General features: G+C 36.0%; 1 protein-coding gene across 2 annotated transcripts in view; it reads right to left on the bottom strand.

The window, feature by feature from the left end:
• The window catches only part of LOC126284632 (Fanconi anemia group D2 protein), a 199,848-nt gene extending 184,656 nt beyond the window's left edge, over window positions 1-15,192 (bottom strand). Inside the window, exons 1-3 of one of the 2 annotated variants that reach the window (XM_049983707.1) lie at window positions 14,900-15,192; window positions 14,392-14,540; window positions 2,028-2,167 (exon numbers count right to left, since the gene is read on the bottom strand). In XM_049983707.1, coding sequence (XP_049839664.1) covers window positions 2,028-2,167; window positions 14,392-14,540; window positions 14,900-15,071 — 461 coding nt within the window. In that variant the 5' untranslated portion in view covers window positions 15,072-15,192. Of the gene's footprint in view, window positions 1-2,027; window positions 2,168-14,391; window positions 14,541-14,655; window positions 14,818-14,899 lie in introns of those variants that run through there. The other variant, XM_049983708.1, reaches the window with a different exon arrangement.
• Between the last annotated feature and the right edge of the window lie 1,678 nt (window positions 15,193-16,870).

The raw sequence follows: 16,870 nt of genomic DNA, 5'->3' as shown, positions 1-16,870 counted from the left end.
GAGGAGATCACGAATGTAAAATTAGAGAGATTCGAGCGCACACGGAGGCTTTCAGTCAGTCGTTCTTCCCGTGAACCACACGCGACTGGAACAGAAAAGGGAGGTATTGACAGTGGCACGTAAAGTGCCCTCTGCCACAAACCGTTGGGTGGCTTGCGGAGTATAAATGTAGATGTAGATTTAAATTGAATATTTTTGTAGTATATAAATATAAATGTGAAAAATGGTGGTGAGGTCATGTGGTGTTATTTCAGTGATTACAAACTCGAGTCAAATTTACAAAGACCTCCATACTGTAAGTCCACTTATCAGTATAACATTGCACCATCCAACGCAGAGCAGCTGGAGATTTGTTGCCTTACTTCATTTTTGTTTATTGTTTCTATGCTGTCTCATCCTTTACTTCCTTTTGATTAGAAATTTTTGTCTCCTTTGGATTCTGCAGTTACTTTGCTTCCTTCCTTGCTTCTTGCTTTATTTTCCTTTGTTTGTTGGTTGTTTTTGTCTCAACTATGCTTCCTGATTGTCTCTGCTTACATACATCATGTCTAAACTGTCAATTGCTCTCTCTGAAACAAATTTTCTAGTCTATACTGTTACTAGACTTTCATTATTGTTCTCTTCTCCTTCTGTCCTACTCTCTCTCTCCAAAGAAATGAACTCACTTTCCAATGTAATACACTCCCTGACAAAAAAAGGGAAGCACCCAGAATAGGAGGAATAAATGAAATGAAACTTCACAGGGTGATAGTATATTTGATTTTTTGCAGTGATTACAAAACTGGGTCAAATTTACAAAGAACTCAGCAGTATGACCTTACTTATCACTATGATACTGCACCTCCTTTGGCCCAAGTGCAAGCACTGATTCAGTTGGGAGTAGTGTCATGAAGCTGTTGTATCCTATCCTGAGGCATGGTAGCCCACAACTGGGTTGCTATAATGCCATAGTATCCTCTTCTGAAGCAAGCTGACCCACAACTGTTGTAACTAATCACAGATCCTGCCAGTAGGATACAGTTGACGTCCAAGCTCGTCCCAATAATTATCAGGACAGGTATGGGATCTCGCTGGCCATTGAAGTATTTCAGCAACATGCAGACAGTCCAGAGACATATGCCATGTGTTGATGAGTGTAGTTCTGTTCAAAAATTGCACCCCTGTACAGTCACTGGGTAACACCTGAGGCTGCAGGATGTCCGTCGTGTTCATCACATGTCCCTCAATCACTACTATCTGTGACCTGGAGTCATACTCAATGGCAACCCACACCTTGACACCAGGAGACTACTGCTGCGCCTCTCCAAAACATTGGAAGAATAGGACCTCTCCAGAGGTTGCCGTGAGACTCACCAATGTTGGTGCAAGATGACACAGAGTGTTATAGGGTGTCCATTATTTGTTCTTGGATGGAAAGGGCAGATGTGAAGGGGTTATAATGTGCACAATACAGACATGGTCGGCCAGAACCTTGATGGCGAATATAGTTGCCCTCATATTCCCAGGCAGTACAACAACATGCCACCATCACATCCTACTGTCCCAAAAATCTGGATACTGCAGATTCAAGCAGTCGGCAAAATAGAGAACCACAATAAGGCCTCTTTCACACTCTGTAAGGCGCTGATAGCGACTATGTGGCACATCTGTGTCCTTTACAGTGATTACACAACATAAGACACTGTTCATGTCCCTTATATGTCCTTTTCGACCTTGTAACAACACTAAACATGAACAACACTAATGTACTCTGGTGCAACTCTACCTGTCACAGAAAATTGTAACTCCAATAATTTACATACTAGCAATGAAAATTTCTTCCGCGACTAGGATTCATCGGGGATATCTAATTCTGGGTGCCACAAATTGGGAATATTTTACAAGAAGTTGAATGTAGTGGGTCATTGGTCCAATGGATGGAATTCTGAAGACATTACAAATTTGAGATAACAATTTATCACTATTAATTCACAACAGATATTACTGAAAATTCCCAAAATGATGTCACTGGTGATTGTTACACTTACCTTTCAGCAGCAAATGAAAATTCTAATAGTTTTTCAAACAGAAGTTTCATCACACGTGCCTGGACACAATCAACTGTTAGCAACAGTTGTAGCAGACTAGCCTGAACATTTCCTCTTGTGGTTTCACAGTCCTCCGTAGTCTTAAAATAAAACAAAAAAAGAGAAAGAAACATTTCACAATTAAAATTTTCAGTCTTTATAACAAACAGCAGCACCTAGTTACCAGAAACAAAAATTGGAACATCGAGAAATGGTAAACTGACACAAATTTAAAAGTATAGCTTCAATGACACATATTTAAAACTATAGCTTCATGAAACTTACTGTTACCCACCTAAGCAGTAATTTGAGTGCAGTTTTTAAATATCAATAATATGGAATAATGTTCATATAATTAACACTCTCTAAAATAGTAAGTATTTTAATATTTGTGATTCATAAAACTCAATAAAATTAAATTTTAATGCCATGTTAAAACCACAGAATTCCCTGAGTTTTTATGAGGGTTCCCTGATTTTCAAGGTACAGTGTAACATCTGAGAATTCCATGTTTTCCAGAAGAATCGTCACGTGGTGATGATGGAACTTTATATTCTACATAAAGTTCCAAAGCTCGTCACAAACTGTTTAAATCTCTGTGACATTCAATCAGCTCCAGCTGTTTGGGCATCTGGTGAATAGGCATTATTCTTTTGTCGTCAATATAGTTAGCATTTTTTTCATTTTACTTTATTTTGTATAACAACTGTAACAAATAAGTGACATAAGAGAAAGTTACATACCAAAGGCAGTATTTCTCTAGAATTCTGAAATACAGAATGGATGTATTCTTCACGTTTCAGGATAAATCTCTCATGCTTAGACATCAGTAATGAGAAAACTACAATAATAAAAATATTACTGTATTTTCATTTGCTCAGTTAATTATTTACACCCAGGATATGTATGATTATAAAAATAGAAATGCCAATGTTTTGGAATATAGTATTAATGTGACGGCATAATGCACATCAGTTGTTTTGAAACTGTCTATTTTATTAATTTTTCTTCAGTTTTGTGGTACCGTACGTAACGAATCTACTCAGTCACGGAACAAATCACTATATAATTCATAAAATTATGACAGTTAAATTTAGAAACTGAAACATTAAGAAAACACAAGATCTGCAGCAGCATATACAAACAAACAACACAGCAAAAGGTGCCAAACTACTGTGAAGATCTTTTGTGCACAATAAAAGAGTGCCACAAGGAAGCATTTCATTTTAAATTTGAAAATCTTTGAATTCTCTCATATTTTTCAGAAGTGGAGATAAAACAATGAAAATGAAATTTGCAGACTAGTGCTCACTGTTTTGTACTATAGTTGAGAAAATGTTACACGACTGCAAATTGATTTTCTTGCAAGTGTTCACTCAGAGAATGTAGAAGCTGATGTTGAATGAGTCTGTTATCATTAACCACAAATACCATGATGGAGTATACATACAGGGACAGAAGAGCTAGTATTCTAGGTTACTTGAATAATGACCTGCACAAAGATAGTGAATTGACATCACAGATTCTTCTGGCCATCAGTTTTTGGGCTAAGAATATTTTTTGTGAATGCATGTAGTTGCCCCAACCACATAAGACAATAGAATAAAGAGAGACAAGCGTTAGAGCTACAGCAGAGACGCCAACATTCAGTGACTACATAAAATCATAAATGCGATATGTTCAAGAGAGTTTTTTGCCTAAAATGTTTCACTACACAGGTTATTTGAAAGTAATGGCATTTATATAAGTATTAAGCGAAGAACTCAGATTGTTTTCGGTGCACATATATTTAGTGGTGCTGTATCTACTCAGTAAATTAAATGTTTTAAGTTATACCTATTTTTTTGCAAAATGCATAATTTCAACATCACGCATACACGATCTTATGCCTAATTTTTTGCGTACACAAGTGCAACACATTAATATATTAATAGTATACATGTACATATGTGTTCCACATGACTTTAGTGACTCTTGTGATGTATAGTTAACAGAATATTACTGCTAATGCCTAGATAAATTTAATTAGAATATTGAAAACAACTGTGAGCAAGAAGTGTTTGAATTACTGTAGGACAGTTAGTTATTGGGTTGTATGCAGCTGTTGTGAGACGGCTGCACCGGGGGAATATAGTTACATGGGAATTGGAGAAATAAATGGGTCTCTTCCATGGTATTGCAGAGTATGTTTTAGGGATAGGAAAATAGCTGAACACAAAGGGAAGATTACAGCCCTTAAGGCTAAACTGGTTAGCGCTATGTAGATACTGATGAGGTTAAGGGGAGAGAAGGGTGAAGGCACGTGGGACGTGGGAACAGGGAACAGGGGTCCACAGAAAGAGAACAGTATCTGACAGTTTCATCATTGGAACGAACAACAAATTTGTCTTGCTACATCAGTTAACTAAGGCAGAAGTTCAAGGAGATGTAAGTGTAGTCAGGACTCAACAGACTTTCACCAGGAAACCAACTGTTTCGAGAAAAGTAGAAAGTAGGAGGAAAGTTCAGTTGGTAGGTAGTAGCCATGGAAGATGGGAAACGGTACTGATAGGTATCAGGGCTACAATTGAGTGTGACCTTGTAAAAACAGCATCTGCAACAAACTATGCAAACAATGGCTTGGTCCCTGTTTTCATGTGGTATGATTGTTCCCAAATGAACAGCTCTGTCAGGAGGGTCAATATGGAGGTAGATCAGCTGCTTTGTCAGGCATAGGTTTGGCTCCTGTTGATGGTATTGGTATCTGGGACTTCGCAAGACATGACCTGCATCTCAATAGGAAACGGAAGGGTAAATTGGCTGGGATGATAGTAAAATCTTTAAGGGGAGGCACTGAAACTCACGAAAGTACCTCTTTTTTTGGTTAAGATCAGTGTCCAATAATTCAATATTGAATGAATTTAAGCTTAATGAGAAGCTCAGACAGACAGGTACTAGAGATGTTAAAATATCACAAGATTTTTAAAAAATTACAGTGAAAAACGATATTAGAACATCACAAGATTCTAATAAAAGCACAGTGAAAAATAATGTTAGTATATTGCATCAGAATATCAGGGGATTAAAAAACAAAGTAGATGAGCTTATTTTTTGTTTAGAAGATTTAGAAACTGAGTGTGGAATAGATGTACTATGCCTTCTGAACATCATATAGTCAACAGATTTGGAAAAGATAAATGTAGGTGGATACAAGATTTCAGCACATGTAAGTACAGGCAGTATGGAGAGAGGAGGAGTTGTCATATATGTTAAAATTTATAACAGTGTGAAAAATTTACAAACTAAACAATTTTGTGTGGAGCAACATACAGAAGCATGCACGTGAGAGCTTAAGCCAAATAATAGTGAAAATCTCATTCTGGAAACGTCCCCCAGGCTGTGGCTAAGCCATGTCTCCGCAGTATCCTTTCTTTTAGGAGTGCTAGTTCTGCTAGGTTCGCAGGAGAGCTTCTGTAAAGTTTGGAAGGTAGGAGACGAGATACTGGCAGAAGTAAAGCTGTGAGTACTGGGTGTGAGTCATGCTTCGGTAGCTCAGATGGTAGAGCACTTGCCCGTGAAAGGCAAAGGACCCGAGTTCGATTCTCGGTCGGGCACACTGCCAGGAAGTTTCAAATAATAGTACTTTTATAATAGTAGCTGATTATAGGTCTGCACATCTATTTTTGAAAAACTTGGATTCTTTGTTGTTCTATCCACCATACAGGGGGAAGAAATTATTGTTTGTGAGGATTTCAATGAAGATTTTCTGAAAAAGTCCGATAGAAAGCTTGGCCTTGAAGTATTACCCGGCTCTTTCAATCTGAGGCCAGTCAATTATTTTCCTACTCGGATGGTAGAGGAAAGCAGCACAATGATAGATTATGTATATTATAGATCAAGATAAATTTAAGTAAATAAAAACTTTTCCTGTTAAGGATGGTCTGACGCACAGCTAGTTAACAGTATATGAAATAGAGCCATAGACAATGCAAAACAATCCCCCAAAATAGTGCACTCAATTAATGACAGAACAAGTGTAGATTTTAAGGAAAGCTTGCAACAGTTAGACTGGGATGAGGTGTGCACGAAACCTGCTGCTGATTTAAAATTTAACCTATTTCATGATACCTTTGTGAGTTTATTTGAAAACAGTTTCCCTATGAAAACAGTGAAATATAATTACAAGAAACCATCTAAAAAGCCTTGGCGTACTGAAGGGATAAAAATGTCTTGTAAATGGAAAAGGGAAATGTATATCATAGCTAGAAAAAATAATGATCCAGAAACAGTGAAACATCTTAAAAACTACTGCACTGTACAAAGAAAAGTCATTAAAAATTCCAGAAGTACGTGCATTATGTTTGAAATTAACACCTCTGATAATAAAATTAAAACAATTTGGAATATTGTTAAAAGCGTATTTGCCCTGCAACCAACAGCACAGGAAGATTATATTTTTATCAAACTCAATGAAAAGTGCGTAAACAAAAAGTCAGAGGTAGAAAATATCATTTTGTAAGTGTTGTAGAAAATAGGATCCAGCTGTTCATTAGAAAATGCAAGGCAGTACATAGAAGTGGCAATACCTATGGAACTTCATAAAATTGAAATTCAAGCCCCCTCTCCAACTGAAATGAGGAAAATAACAAATTCACAAAAAAGTAATAGCTTGCACAGAATTTATGGCATCTACAACAGAGTGCTAAAAGCTTGTTCCTAGCAGATAAGTATTATTCTCAGCCATACACGTAGCAGCTCACTGAAACAGGGCATTTTTCCAGATGGACTGAAATATGCTATTGTTAAACAATTGCATAGAAAAGGGGATACGTCTGATGCTAACAACTACTGCCCTATCTCTCTTCTGAAAGTGTTTATTCAAAATTCTTGAAAAAGTAATGTATTCAAGAGTAGCATCACATATTTGCAAAAAGAAAGTACTAAATAAACGTCAATTAGAATTTCAGAAAGGTTTTTCAACATAAAATGCTATATATGCTTTCACTGACTACATGTTAATACCCAGAATAACTGAACATCACCCATTGGGATATTTTGTAATCTGTCAAAGGTTTTTGACTCTGTGAATCATGAAGTTGTTCTAGACAAGCTTAAGTATTGTGGTACGAGTGGAACAGTGCACAAAAGGTTCAATTCATATTTAACTGGGAAAATGTAGAAAGTTGAATTTAAGAGAACAGATAGTCTGCAAAAATCAACAGAGTCCTCTAACTGGGTAGGTACCAAGAATGGTGTCCCACAGGGCTCAGTAATGCATCCCTTACTGCTCTTAATATATATTAATGACTTGCCACTCTACATTCATTAAGATGCAAAAACAGTTCTTTTTGATGATGTTACAGGTATAGTAATCATATCCAATAAACAAGAATCAGGTGAGGAAATTGCAAATAATGTCTTTCGGAAAATTATTATGTGGTTCTCTGAAAATGGATTCTCAAGAAACTTTGAAAAAAACACAGTACATACAATTCTGTATAGTAAATGCCAAAACACCACTGATAAATATAGACTTTGAATAGAAGTTTGTCACTAAGGCAGAATATTCAAAATGTCGGTGTTTGTGCACTAATGAAAAATGGGTACCTATCTTTGCAGCCAGTGGTAGTAATTATAATGTAACAGATGTAAGTGCTTTCAGCATTGAGGATGTTATAGAACTAGCAGCAAATTAATTATAAGTGGGGGAAAGAGAACTTAATTATTATAGGCCTATACAGACCTCCATCTGGTAGCCTAGATAGTTTCTTTGATGTTCTTAATGACCTGCTTGTTGACATTGACAGTAAACACTGCAATAAAAATGGCTGGGTTAATATAATACTAACTGGAGATATAAACATTGACTTGCTGTTCAATGACTCTGTATCTAAAAAACTAATGCTAATACTAGCTGAATTTAACTTAACATTTCTGATAAATGAGTCCACTAGAGAGGTCAATAGTGTAAAATCATGCACTGACAACATTATAACTAACATGTTCCACTTCACATACAGTGCATCAGTTCTGAAGCTTGCCATTTCTGACCACCACGCAGTACAGGTATTGATAGAAGCTGAAAATCTTAATGTCGATAGGAAAGAGAAACAATATGTGAGAAAAAGAAAGGCCAATGATGACAATGTTAAAGATTTCAATAGTTTGCTAAAAAGCTTACAATGGGGTGAAAAAAAAAACAGCATTAATTTCAGTGAATTTTCATCAGATTTTTATTATTGCTTCAATGTCTCATGTCCAGAAATGACCTTTACAGTAAATGACTGCAAAAAGATAGACAAAAAAAAAAATAACTGGATAAATCATGAAGTTAAAACAGCTAGAGAGAAACTTAGACTTTTCCAATACGCAATGATAAGTAATAACAATAATAATAGACCGAAGGCAGAATTTAAGAACTCTCAGGATTACTATAAAGATCTTCTGCTAGAAACTAAAAGTAAACATGTAGCCACAATGTTAAGAAACTCTACTAACACAGGTTTAGCTGTTTGGAAAGTAATAAATAGCTTTAGGGATTGTAAGGACAAATCAACAAGTGATTTTACTATAAACCATAAAGGGCATATCATGAAATGTCAATGTCAGATTGCAAATGTTTTTAATGAGTGCTTTTCATCTGTTAGAAAATGTGTCAATGACGATTTTAAGAATCTTCAGCAAAGATATAGGGGCATTCCAATCAAACAAAGCATATACTTGGCCCCAACCAATAACAAGGAAGTCAATAACGTAGTAATGTCATTAAAAAATACAAAATCAGCAGGCTATGATGGATTGTCTATCTGTACACTGAAAAGATGCATAGACAACATATCTGATGCCATGGCCACAGCAGTAAATGATGTAATTGCATCAGGTTGTTTCCCAGATAGTCTAAAGACAGCACAAGTAACCCCGATTCACAAGAAAGGTGATAAATCTAAAATTGAAAACTACCGCCCCATCTCAATCTTACCTGCATTTTCGAAGGTAGTTGAGAAAGTTATTTATACTAGACTAATGACATTCCTGAGTCAACACAATTTAATATTTGAAAATCAGAATGGCTTTATAAAAAACAAGTCAACATCAGTAGCTGCAGCACAATTAATAGACAAAATAATAATGACGGCCATAGAGAACAAGGAGTATGTAACTGGAGTGTTCCTTGATCTACAAAAAACTTTTGACTGTGTCAACATCACCATATTACTTGACAAGCTGTGGAACCTGGGTATCATAGGAACTGGCTATGAGCAAATAAAATCGTATATGAGCAATAGAAAACAATTTGTCTTGCTTAAAACAAACAGTGGGTCTTAAAATCTAAAATTACAGACATCAAATATGGAGTGCCTCAAGGTTCTGTCTTGGGACCCCCTTCTTTTCTTGATATATGTTAATGATCGACAGTATTGTTCTCCTAACTGTAGAAAAATATTGTATGCAAATGACACATCAATAGTGTGTAAACACAAAGACTATGAGAGTCTGGAGGTACAGTGCAACAGTCAAGTATTTTAATGAAAGCCATCTAAATGTAAATGCTTCAAAGACTGCAATGATGGAATTTAAGACAAGGAAACAAATAGAATTTGACATGAAATTATCCATAGGAAATGCCATTGTAAAAAAGGAAAAATGGACAAAGTTATTGGGAATTACAATCCAGGACAGCCTCAAATGGGACATGCATATTGATTCCTTAGCATGTAAGCTGTCGAAGAATGTGTTTGCTATAAATATAATTAGCAAATATTGTAAGGACATGGGCGTATTAAAAACTGCTTATCATGCCCTATTCTCATCAAACTTAAACTATGCTGTGGGGTGCAACAACTCAAGCCAACCTAAGTACATTATTAATACTACAGAAAAAAGTTATCAGGATCATTTGTGGTGCCAAACCTTGAGAATCATGTCGGAATCTGTTCCCAAAATTAGGTGTGTACATATTGAAAGTTATATTGCTTGTGAAAACAATAAATCCAAATTTCAACTGTGACCTGCACCAATATGATACAAGGCAAAAGTTCAGATACCATGTAAATAGCCACAGAACAGCTTCATACGAAAAAAATGCACATCATGCTGGGCTGAAGCTAGCTAATGCTCTACCAAAAAGCCTCACAGCCCTTCCTACTAACAAATTAAAAGATCAGCTAAATAGAATACTAATTGAAAACCCTTTTTATTCCCTAGATGAGTATTATATCTGTATGAAAAGTGTTTCATAAGTATGTCAAGCTCATAGTTTTAAGTAACCTACAACTAATATAATGTTGATAAAAAAAATATTTGTAATATCGTGACTGTATACTACCAGACGTAAAATTCATAAAAATGTAAAATTTATTAATACAAACAAATCTTTAGTTTGTAATTTATAAACTGATGTATTCAGAAGAATAATCTGTATGATGTCCTGAAACTGTATTATTTCTAGGGATTGCATTTGATTATTTGATGTTGAATAAATATTATTATTACTATTATTATTAAGAAACACACTGATGATCTGCTGAAATTGTTAAGTTCAGCTACTTATGCCTTTAGGGTTATCGCAAACTTGTTTCTTATGTCTTCCAATGTATTCTGTAGCTCATCCATATCTTCATTGATTTCTGTAATCCAATTAATGTTGCACTTACTATTCCACAATTGTTCTATTATTCTCCTGATGATCCTGTTCTCTGGTGTTCTGATTAGATTTCCAAAAAATGAAATGCGTTTCTTCCTGATTGTACTCATTATCGGTTCTATTTCCTTGTTGACGGTTTTATTTGTAGCTACTCCCCAGTGTCCATATTTCTGGTACAATTTGTTGATGCAGTTCTGATGATTCTTCTCTCTGTTTTGAGTATTTTGTCTATTTGTGCAATGTCAGTTGTTTTGAAGATGGTTTCACTTGTGTATGTTATTTCTGGTTGAGTCACTGTTTTGCAGTGTTTTAATTTTGTTGCTATTGACAGGCTCTTTTTGCTGTAGGTGTTCTTGGTGATATATTGTGCTCTACTCAATTTGTTTATTCTGTTATGCCATGTTGGCTTTCCATTGAGGTTATATGTTATGATTTCTCCCAGATGTATATTGTATAAAGAAAACTTATGTTAAATTGACACATTCCACATCATTACAAAATGTTGTACTCATGATCTATGGAACAGGTATTAATGTACTATAATGTCTATCTGGAAACTGACAAAGTAGAACACTTACATATGGTGCAGTGATCATCACAATGTTACTTGACTTATCATCACATTCACATAAAGCTTCACTCTATGTACGGTGATTTATAATAGTTTATTAAATTTCCTCCTTGCTTAATTCCTACTACAGATGGACAGTGTGGTTGTAGCGGTGGTGGTGGTGGTGGTGGTGGTGGCAAGTTTACAGCAATGAACATCAACGTTTAAGCAGCCTCGCTAAAAATACATGAAGATAAATATTGATTTATTTTGTGTATGTGGTGCTCTACAGCTTCTAAGGAAGATGTGGCTGAGAGGAAGCTGCAGTATGGGTTTACTTTCTTCAATGATTAGTTTCAATAACACTAACATGATCTGAGAGGGCATTATCGAATCATTTTGTCTATATATGGAGAGCATTTTGCCAACCAGTGGATACCAGCTAGTCGCCAATGTTGTGTCAAGTGATTAATGTATGCTGGAACATCAGCACATGTTGTACGTTTCAATTGAGTGGTATATTATTTGTAACATTCTCGTGTTCCTTGTCACTTTTTATAACAATTTAACGTAACATCACTGTGTGACTTTCAGAGTTTTAAAGAGTATTTACATCTAATAATGTTACAATTTCTGATGGTGACAGCATAGTTCTGTCAAAACTGATAATAATATTGATATTATACACTGACGATGTCGTGACATGTAAATTGTTAAGCTTAATGCTGTTGGAAACCAACAAGGGCACTACAAGATAGGAAATCAAAGACACAGTGCCGAGAATAGGTAAAAATTGTAGTGCTTAGGTTACTGGATCTCAAAAGTACCACTAGAGCTCTGTGAATTGCTCACATTCTGGGTAGCTGTCGCAGGGCAGAAGTTTCACTTTAGATAATTACCTGGTAACTCCATCCACAGTCTACATACTGTTGTAAGTTATCATAGTCGAAGATGGTCACATCTTAGCAGATACAGCAATGTCAGTAGGTTTACACTGGTTAGAGTGCTATAACAGTGGTCCCCATTCACAAAAGGCCTCTAGCTGGAGTCAAGTGAAGTAAAACACTTGTTACTGGCCATACGATAAATGGAGCGATGTTTAGCTTTCAGCTGAATACTGCTGCTACCAAATTCTGAGTCTGTTAATGTTAAGTCCAAATACATCCCTACCCCTCAAGTATGAGAAAGGGAGAAATCTGTATGTGGTTGGGCAGAGGCACCCTGGATGTGCAGAGCAACTCATCAGATTTACTGAAGCCTGCAAAGTGCTGGTGGATTGGTGAGTCAACTTCAGGAAGGGAGATATAGTGTGGCATTACAACACTTTTTTTTAAATATTCAGACAGAGTTCTCAGTCAGATTGTTGGGATGCCAACTCTGTGTGATTCAGTGCCAGCCTCGGTAAGCAATTGGGGTGCTGCTCTCAAAATTTCTACTTAAAATGCCGCTAGTGTTCACTGCTACTGTCAATGCCCCATCCAAGAGCACAGGTACTGACTTCTGGTGCGCAACTAGTTGCACCCTTCGCTTTTTCTAATGTTTAGAATTAGCTGTCAATATAGTCGTTGGTTTGACTGCAAATAAACATTGTTAATCAGACCCTTGAGTATGCTTCAGTCTCCTGCTGCGACCATCCTATCGAGTCTTAAAATCTGCACCTCTCATAACAGGTACCTTGTGACAGTGCTTGGCACTACTGCAATCAACCAATCCACCTTCATTGGAAGTTTTGCCTTTCTACATTTGCTCTTGACCACTTGGAAATTGCAGACTGACCTGTAACCCTGTCTTCCCTTTATCATGTGTTAGGACACAATAATAAAAAGATAACTCATACTGACACTATGAAATCAGTTGTACATAGTGATGCTCAAAACATCACGTTGCACGTGACACAATGCTGCCACATGCAAAAGAAGTGGAATGAGCTCCTTTATCCCAGCTCAAAGTCTCACCTAAAACCAGCTACATATACAGGATTAAGCATATGTAGTATTGGGAGACAAGCAGTTTTCCAGGAATAATTCAAGCAAATCACCAAAAACTCCTGGTAAGAAACGATTAGTGTCCACTCTAGATATTTTGTTTGAAAACACTTTGAATCAGTTGCCTATCTGGGCCAAATTACTTTATATCACTGTTCTGTTACTACTTCAGATCTCTGTATGGAAACACCAATGGTTACTGCATTATTTCAAAATACGTTCATACTAAAGAACAGTCCTATTTTCTAATAAACATATTAACTGTAGAACTCATTTTGTAATAAACCCTCTTTTCTCATTAACTTATGGCAGGAAATGGGAAAATGTACATAATGATTAATAAAAGAATAGGTTGTCTGTTGTAGGATCTATTGTCCATTATTAAAATCATGCTATTAGCTAATTTTAACCATGAGCCATTATAAAGCACATTTACTCTGTCATGTGTTACGACATATCGATATGTAACAATAACTTGGCAAATATGCTCAATAATGAGTCACAGCTGAAATTACCTGATAGCACAAGTAAATATAGCCTAAAATGGACAATTTATTCATTTATTAAACACTTAGAAACTGTGGATCACCACAGAAGCAAAATCAACATAATGATTGATGATTTCATCCAACATATTAACTGGAGTCCAAAGGCCAATGTAAAAAAAGATTATGCAGAGTATGCAAAGGCTTCTCTGTGCTGGATGGAGGAGTATTGTTTCTTGGAAGAATGTACGGATTAGCCTACTACGGGCTTCAAGAAGTGTAATTAACTAGGCCTAGCTACTTGCAACTTTTTCTGGTTGAGAACTAGAGAGCCAGCAGGTTAAAAAGTTGTGAACAGAATAAAAAAAATTTAACGAGATATTTAAGGAAGAGACTCTTCCTTTCAGTTTTCGTTTGTTAAGACATTAACAGTGACCATAAAACGATAAGGGTTTTTATTGAAGTTGGAATCTTTAGGTAAATGCAGAACTGAAAGCAAAATTATCTAATTATAACTGATTATCAAACAATACGAAACAAAACATATGGTGCACTACGTAAGTGAAAGACAGTTCAATTACTGAAGTGTAAAAGCTGCATTCTTATCTTTCAGACGAATGATGCTCTGGCGTCCTCTGCCTAATTTCACAGAGGAACTGCTAAAATTAAATAAAATTCTAACCTCAGTATCTGTTAGAGCTTTCTTCAAGTCTGCCTCATTGTTAATGAAGGTTTCCAAATTTTCCACGAATTCGTCAATGTTGCTTGGGAATGAATGGTGTTGTTGAAGTTTGTTCTTCAGTTTGTACGCAAAGACAGCTTGATCACATGCTGAAACAGACAATTACAAATTGTCACAAAAAAGTATCAGCTTGGAGGCTATACAAGAACAATTCAATTAATTAAATGTCATTCTTGAACCAGGGCTATTACAAACATCGCATACTTTGAGCGTGATAAAATATGCAACAAAATGATGTTAGGCGTCGGGTCATTCAGTCTAAACTGTTCTCAGGGCATTAAGTGTACCATTTTTTTTCTGAAAGTTTGTTTAAAAAGCAGGTATGGGACGGCTTAGCTTATCAGTAACTGTTAACATGGTATCAAGGTAATTTCGTTGCAGCTGTTAACAACTGTTTAAAACAATAAATATTGCTTCTGTGATCGTCCACGATGTCCACATTACGTACCTAAGCCGTTTGGTTTGTTTCCCACGCCAAATACGAAACCACACGATGACACTGTATCATCAAAATATGACTTAATTTGTTTTGACTTCTCCACAACAACTGAGGCTTGTTTGGGTAGAGGAGAACTCGAAGAATCTGACGACACGGTCCTTCGTTTTCTGGATTTGTACATTGTGATTACACAACAATCACACCATCAAATTCGATACTAGTCAACCAAACTTTACCGCCAAAAAGTCAAAACAATAACAAAACGAAACAGGCGCCACCAGAGATAGACTATCCCAACTCTCCAAAGTATAGTCACAGCCTGTGGTATAGTTCTGGCGCGAAAGGTAATACAATGTGTAGCTGTGACCGTGGGCTGTGTTAGTAATGTTAAATACCATTTGCGAATTGTAAAACAGGAAAATAACTATTAATAAATTTGTTGAACAACAATGATACAGTGACACTACGCTAATAATTTCCTCAGTTTGTTCGAACTACTTCATATTTAGTGTAATGTAACAGTATTTGCACAGTATTTCAACGAGCTAATCTTTCTGTGGGCTTAACTTGTTGCATTTCGCCCTTTCTTTCAACGCATTGTCCTTCACTAATTTTGCAAAAGACGTATTGGCTCGTATCACATGGCACAAGGGAGTTGCATGAAAATAAATTTAAACTGGTGGTGGTGAAATGGCTGAAAGAGAAAGCATTCTATAGTACAAGTAAATTCATTCATAATAACAAAATTTTGTGCTCTTTTATACAATGAAAAATATGATGCTCTTTTATATGACAAAAAACGAACGTGATTGTTAACTAACAAAATTGAAACTTATGACATACAACTAAATTTGTCTGTGCTTGCAGGCCGCGGTGGTCTAGCGGTTCAGGAGCTCAGTCCGGAGCCGCGCGACTGCTACGGTCGCAGGTTCGAATCCTGCCTCGGGCGTGGATGTGAGTGATGTCCTTAGGTTAGTTAGGTTTAAGTAGTTCTAAGTTCTAGGGGACTGATGACCACACATGTTAAGTCCCATAGTGCTCAGAGCCATTTTGTCTGTGCTACCAGTGTAACTAATTCTGGATGACTACAAGATGTGAAATATTTATGTAATAGTATCTATTATTGTTAACCCTTTTTATAATCATTTGTATAATCATCTTTACAACTATGTATCTACCTTTTGCATTATTTTTGTAACCAACTTATCATTATGTAACAAATAACGATGCCTTATACAACAAAACAGTTGTCTACAGAAAAATAAATCCAATTCGATTTAATTTAACTTAAACTATCGCCAAGGAAACTTGACGTAAATCCTGCGATATCTTTGCCGAGTGGTGATAGAAAAAGGCTTGTAGAGCCAAACAAAGTTTTTTGAGGAATTAGATGAAACTACAGTCAGTTCTACCATGGGATGATCGGCGTACCTGATGTGAATGCCTCCAACGTATCACAATATTACCAAAGTGGCCCAAATGTTTACAGAGTACCAAGGGCACCGACTTATAAAAAATATATGTTGGGGCCCATACTCAGGTCTTGCCCCAGGAAATTTTCTAAAATTTAGATGAAAAATAGTGAGTTTTAAAGTTTTTTTAAGCATTTTAGACTCATATGATCATCATTACCACCCTGAAAACTGGAATCTCGATAACCCAACACTCCAGGATACTCGACACATTTTTTGGCTTTGAAAAAAGAAACGAAACATAAACAAGCACAGTATTTTCGTATAAAGCAAATTTAATTTACAGTAATAATCATGCTTATAGACAATTACAGAGCAGAGAATATATTGCTCCAAAAGGATTGAAATTATATTTAAATAAATCCTAAACTATCATTAAAAGGAAGTAACAGCACTTTGATTACTAAGTGAAATAGCTAATTTAAGCTTACTTTCAATAAGGCCCAGGGTTCATTAAATAAAAACAATATCTCAAAGTTAATGCTTTAAAACATTTAGTAAAGTTAAT

This window comes from Schistocerca gregaria, chromosome 8 (assembly GCF_023897955.1).
Source record: "Schistocerca gregaria isolate iqSchGreg1 chromosome 8, iqSchGreg1.2, whole genome shotgun sequence".
Classification (NCBI taxonomy): Eukaryota; Metazoa; Arthropoda; class Insecta; order Orthoptera; family Acrididae; genus Schistocerca; species Schistocerca gregaria.
The sequence above is the reverse complement of the archived record's forward strand: the minus strand, read 5'-3'. Positions and strand labels throughout refer to the sequence as shown.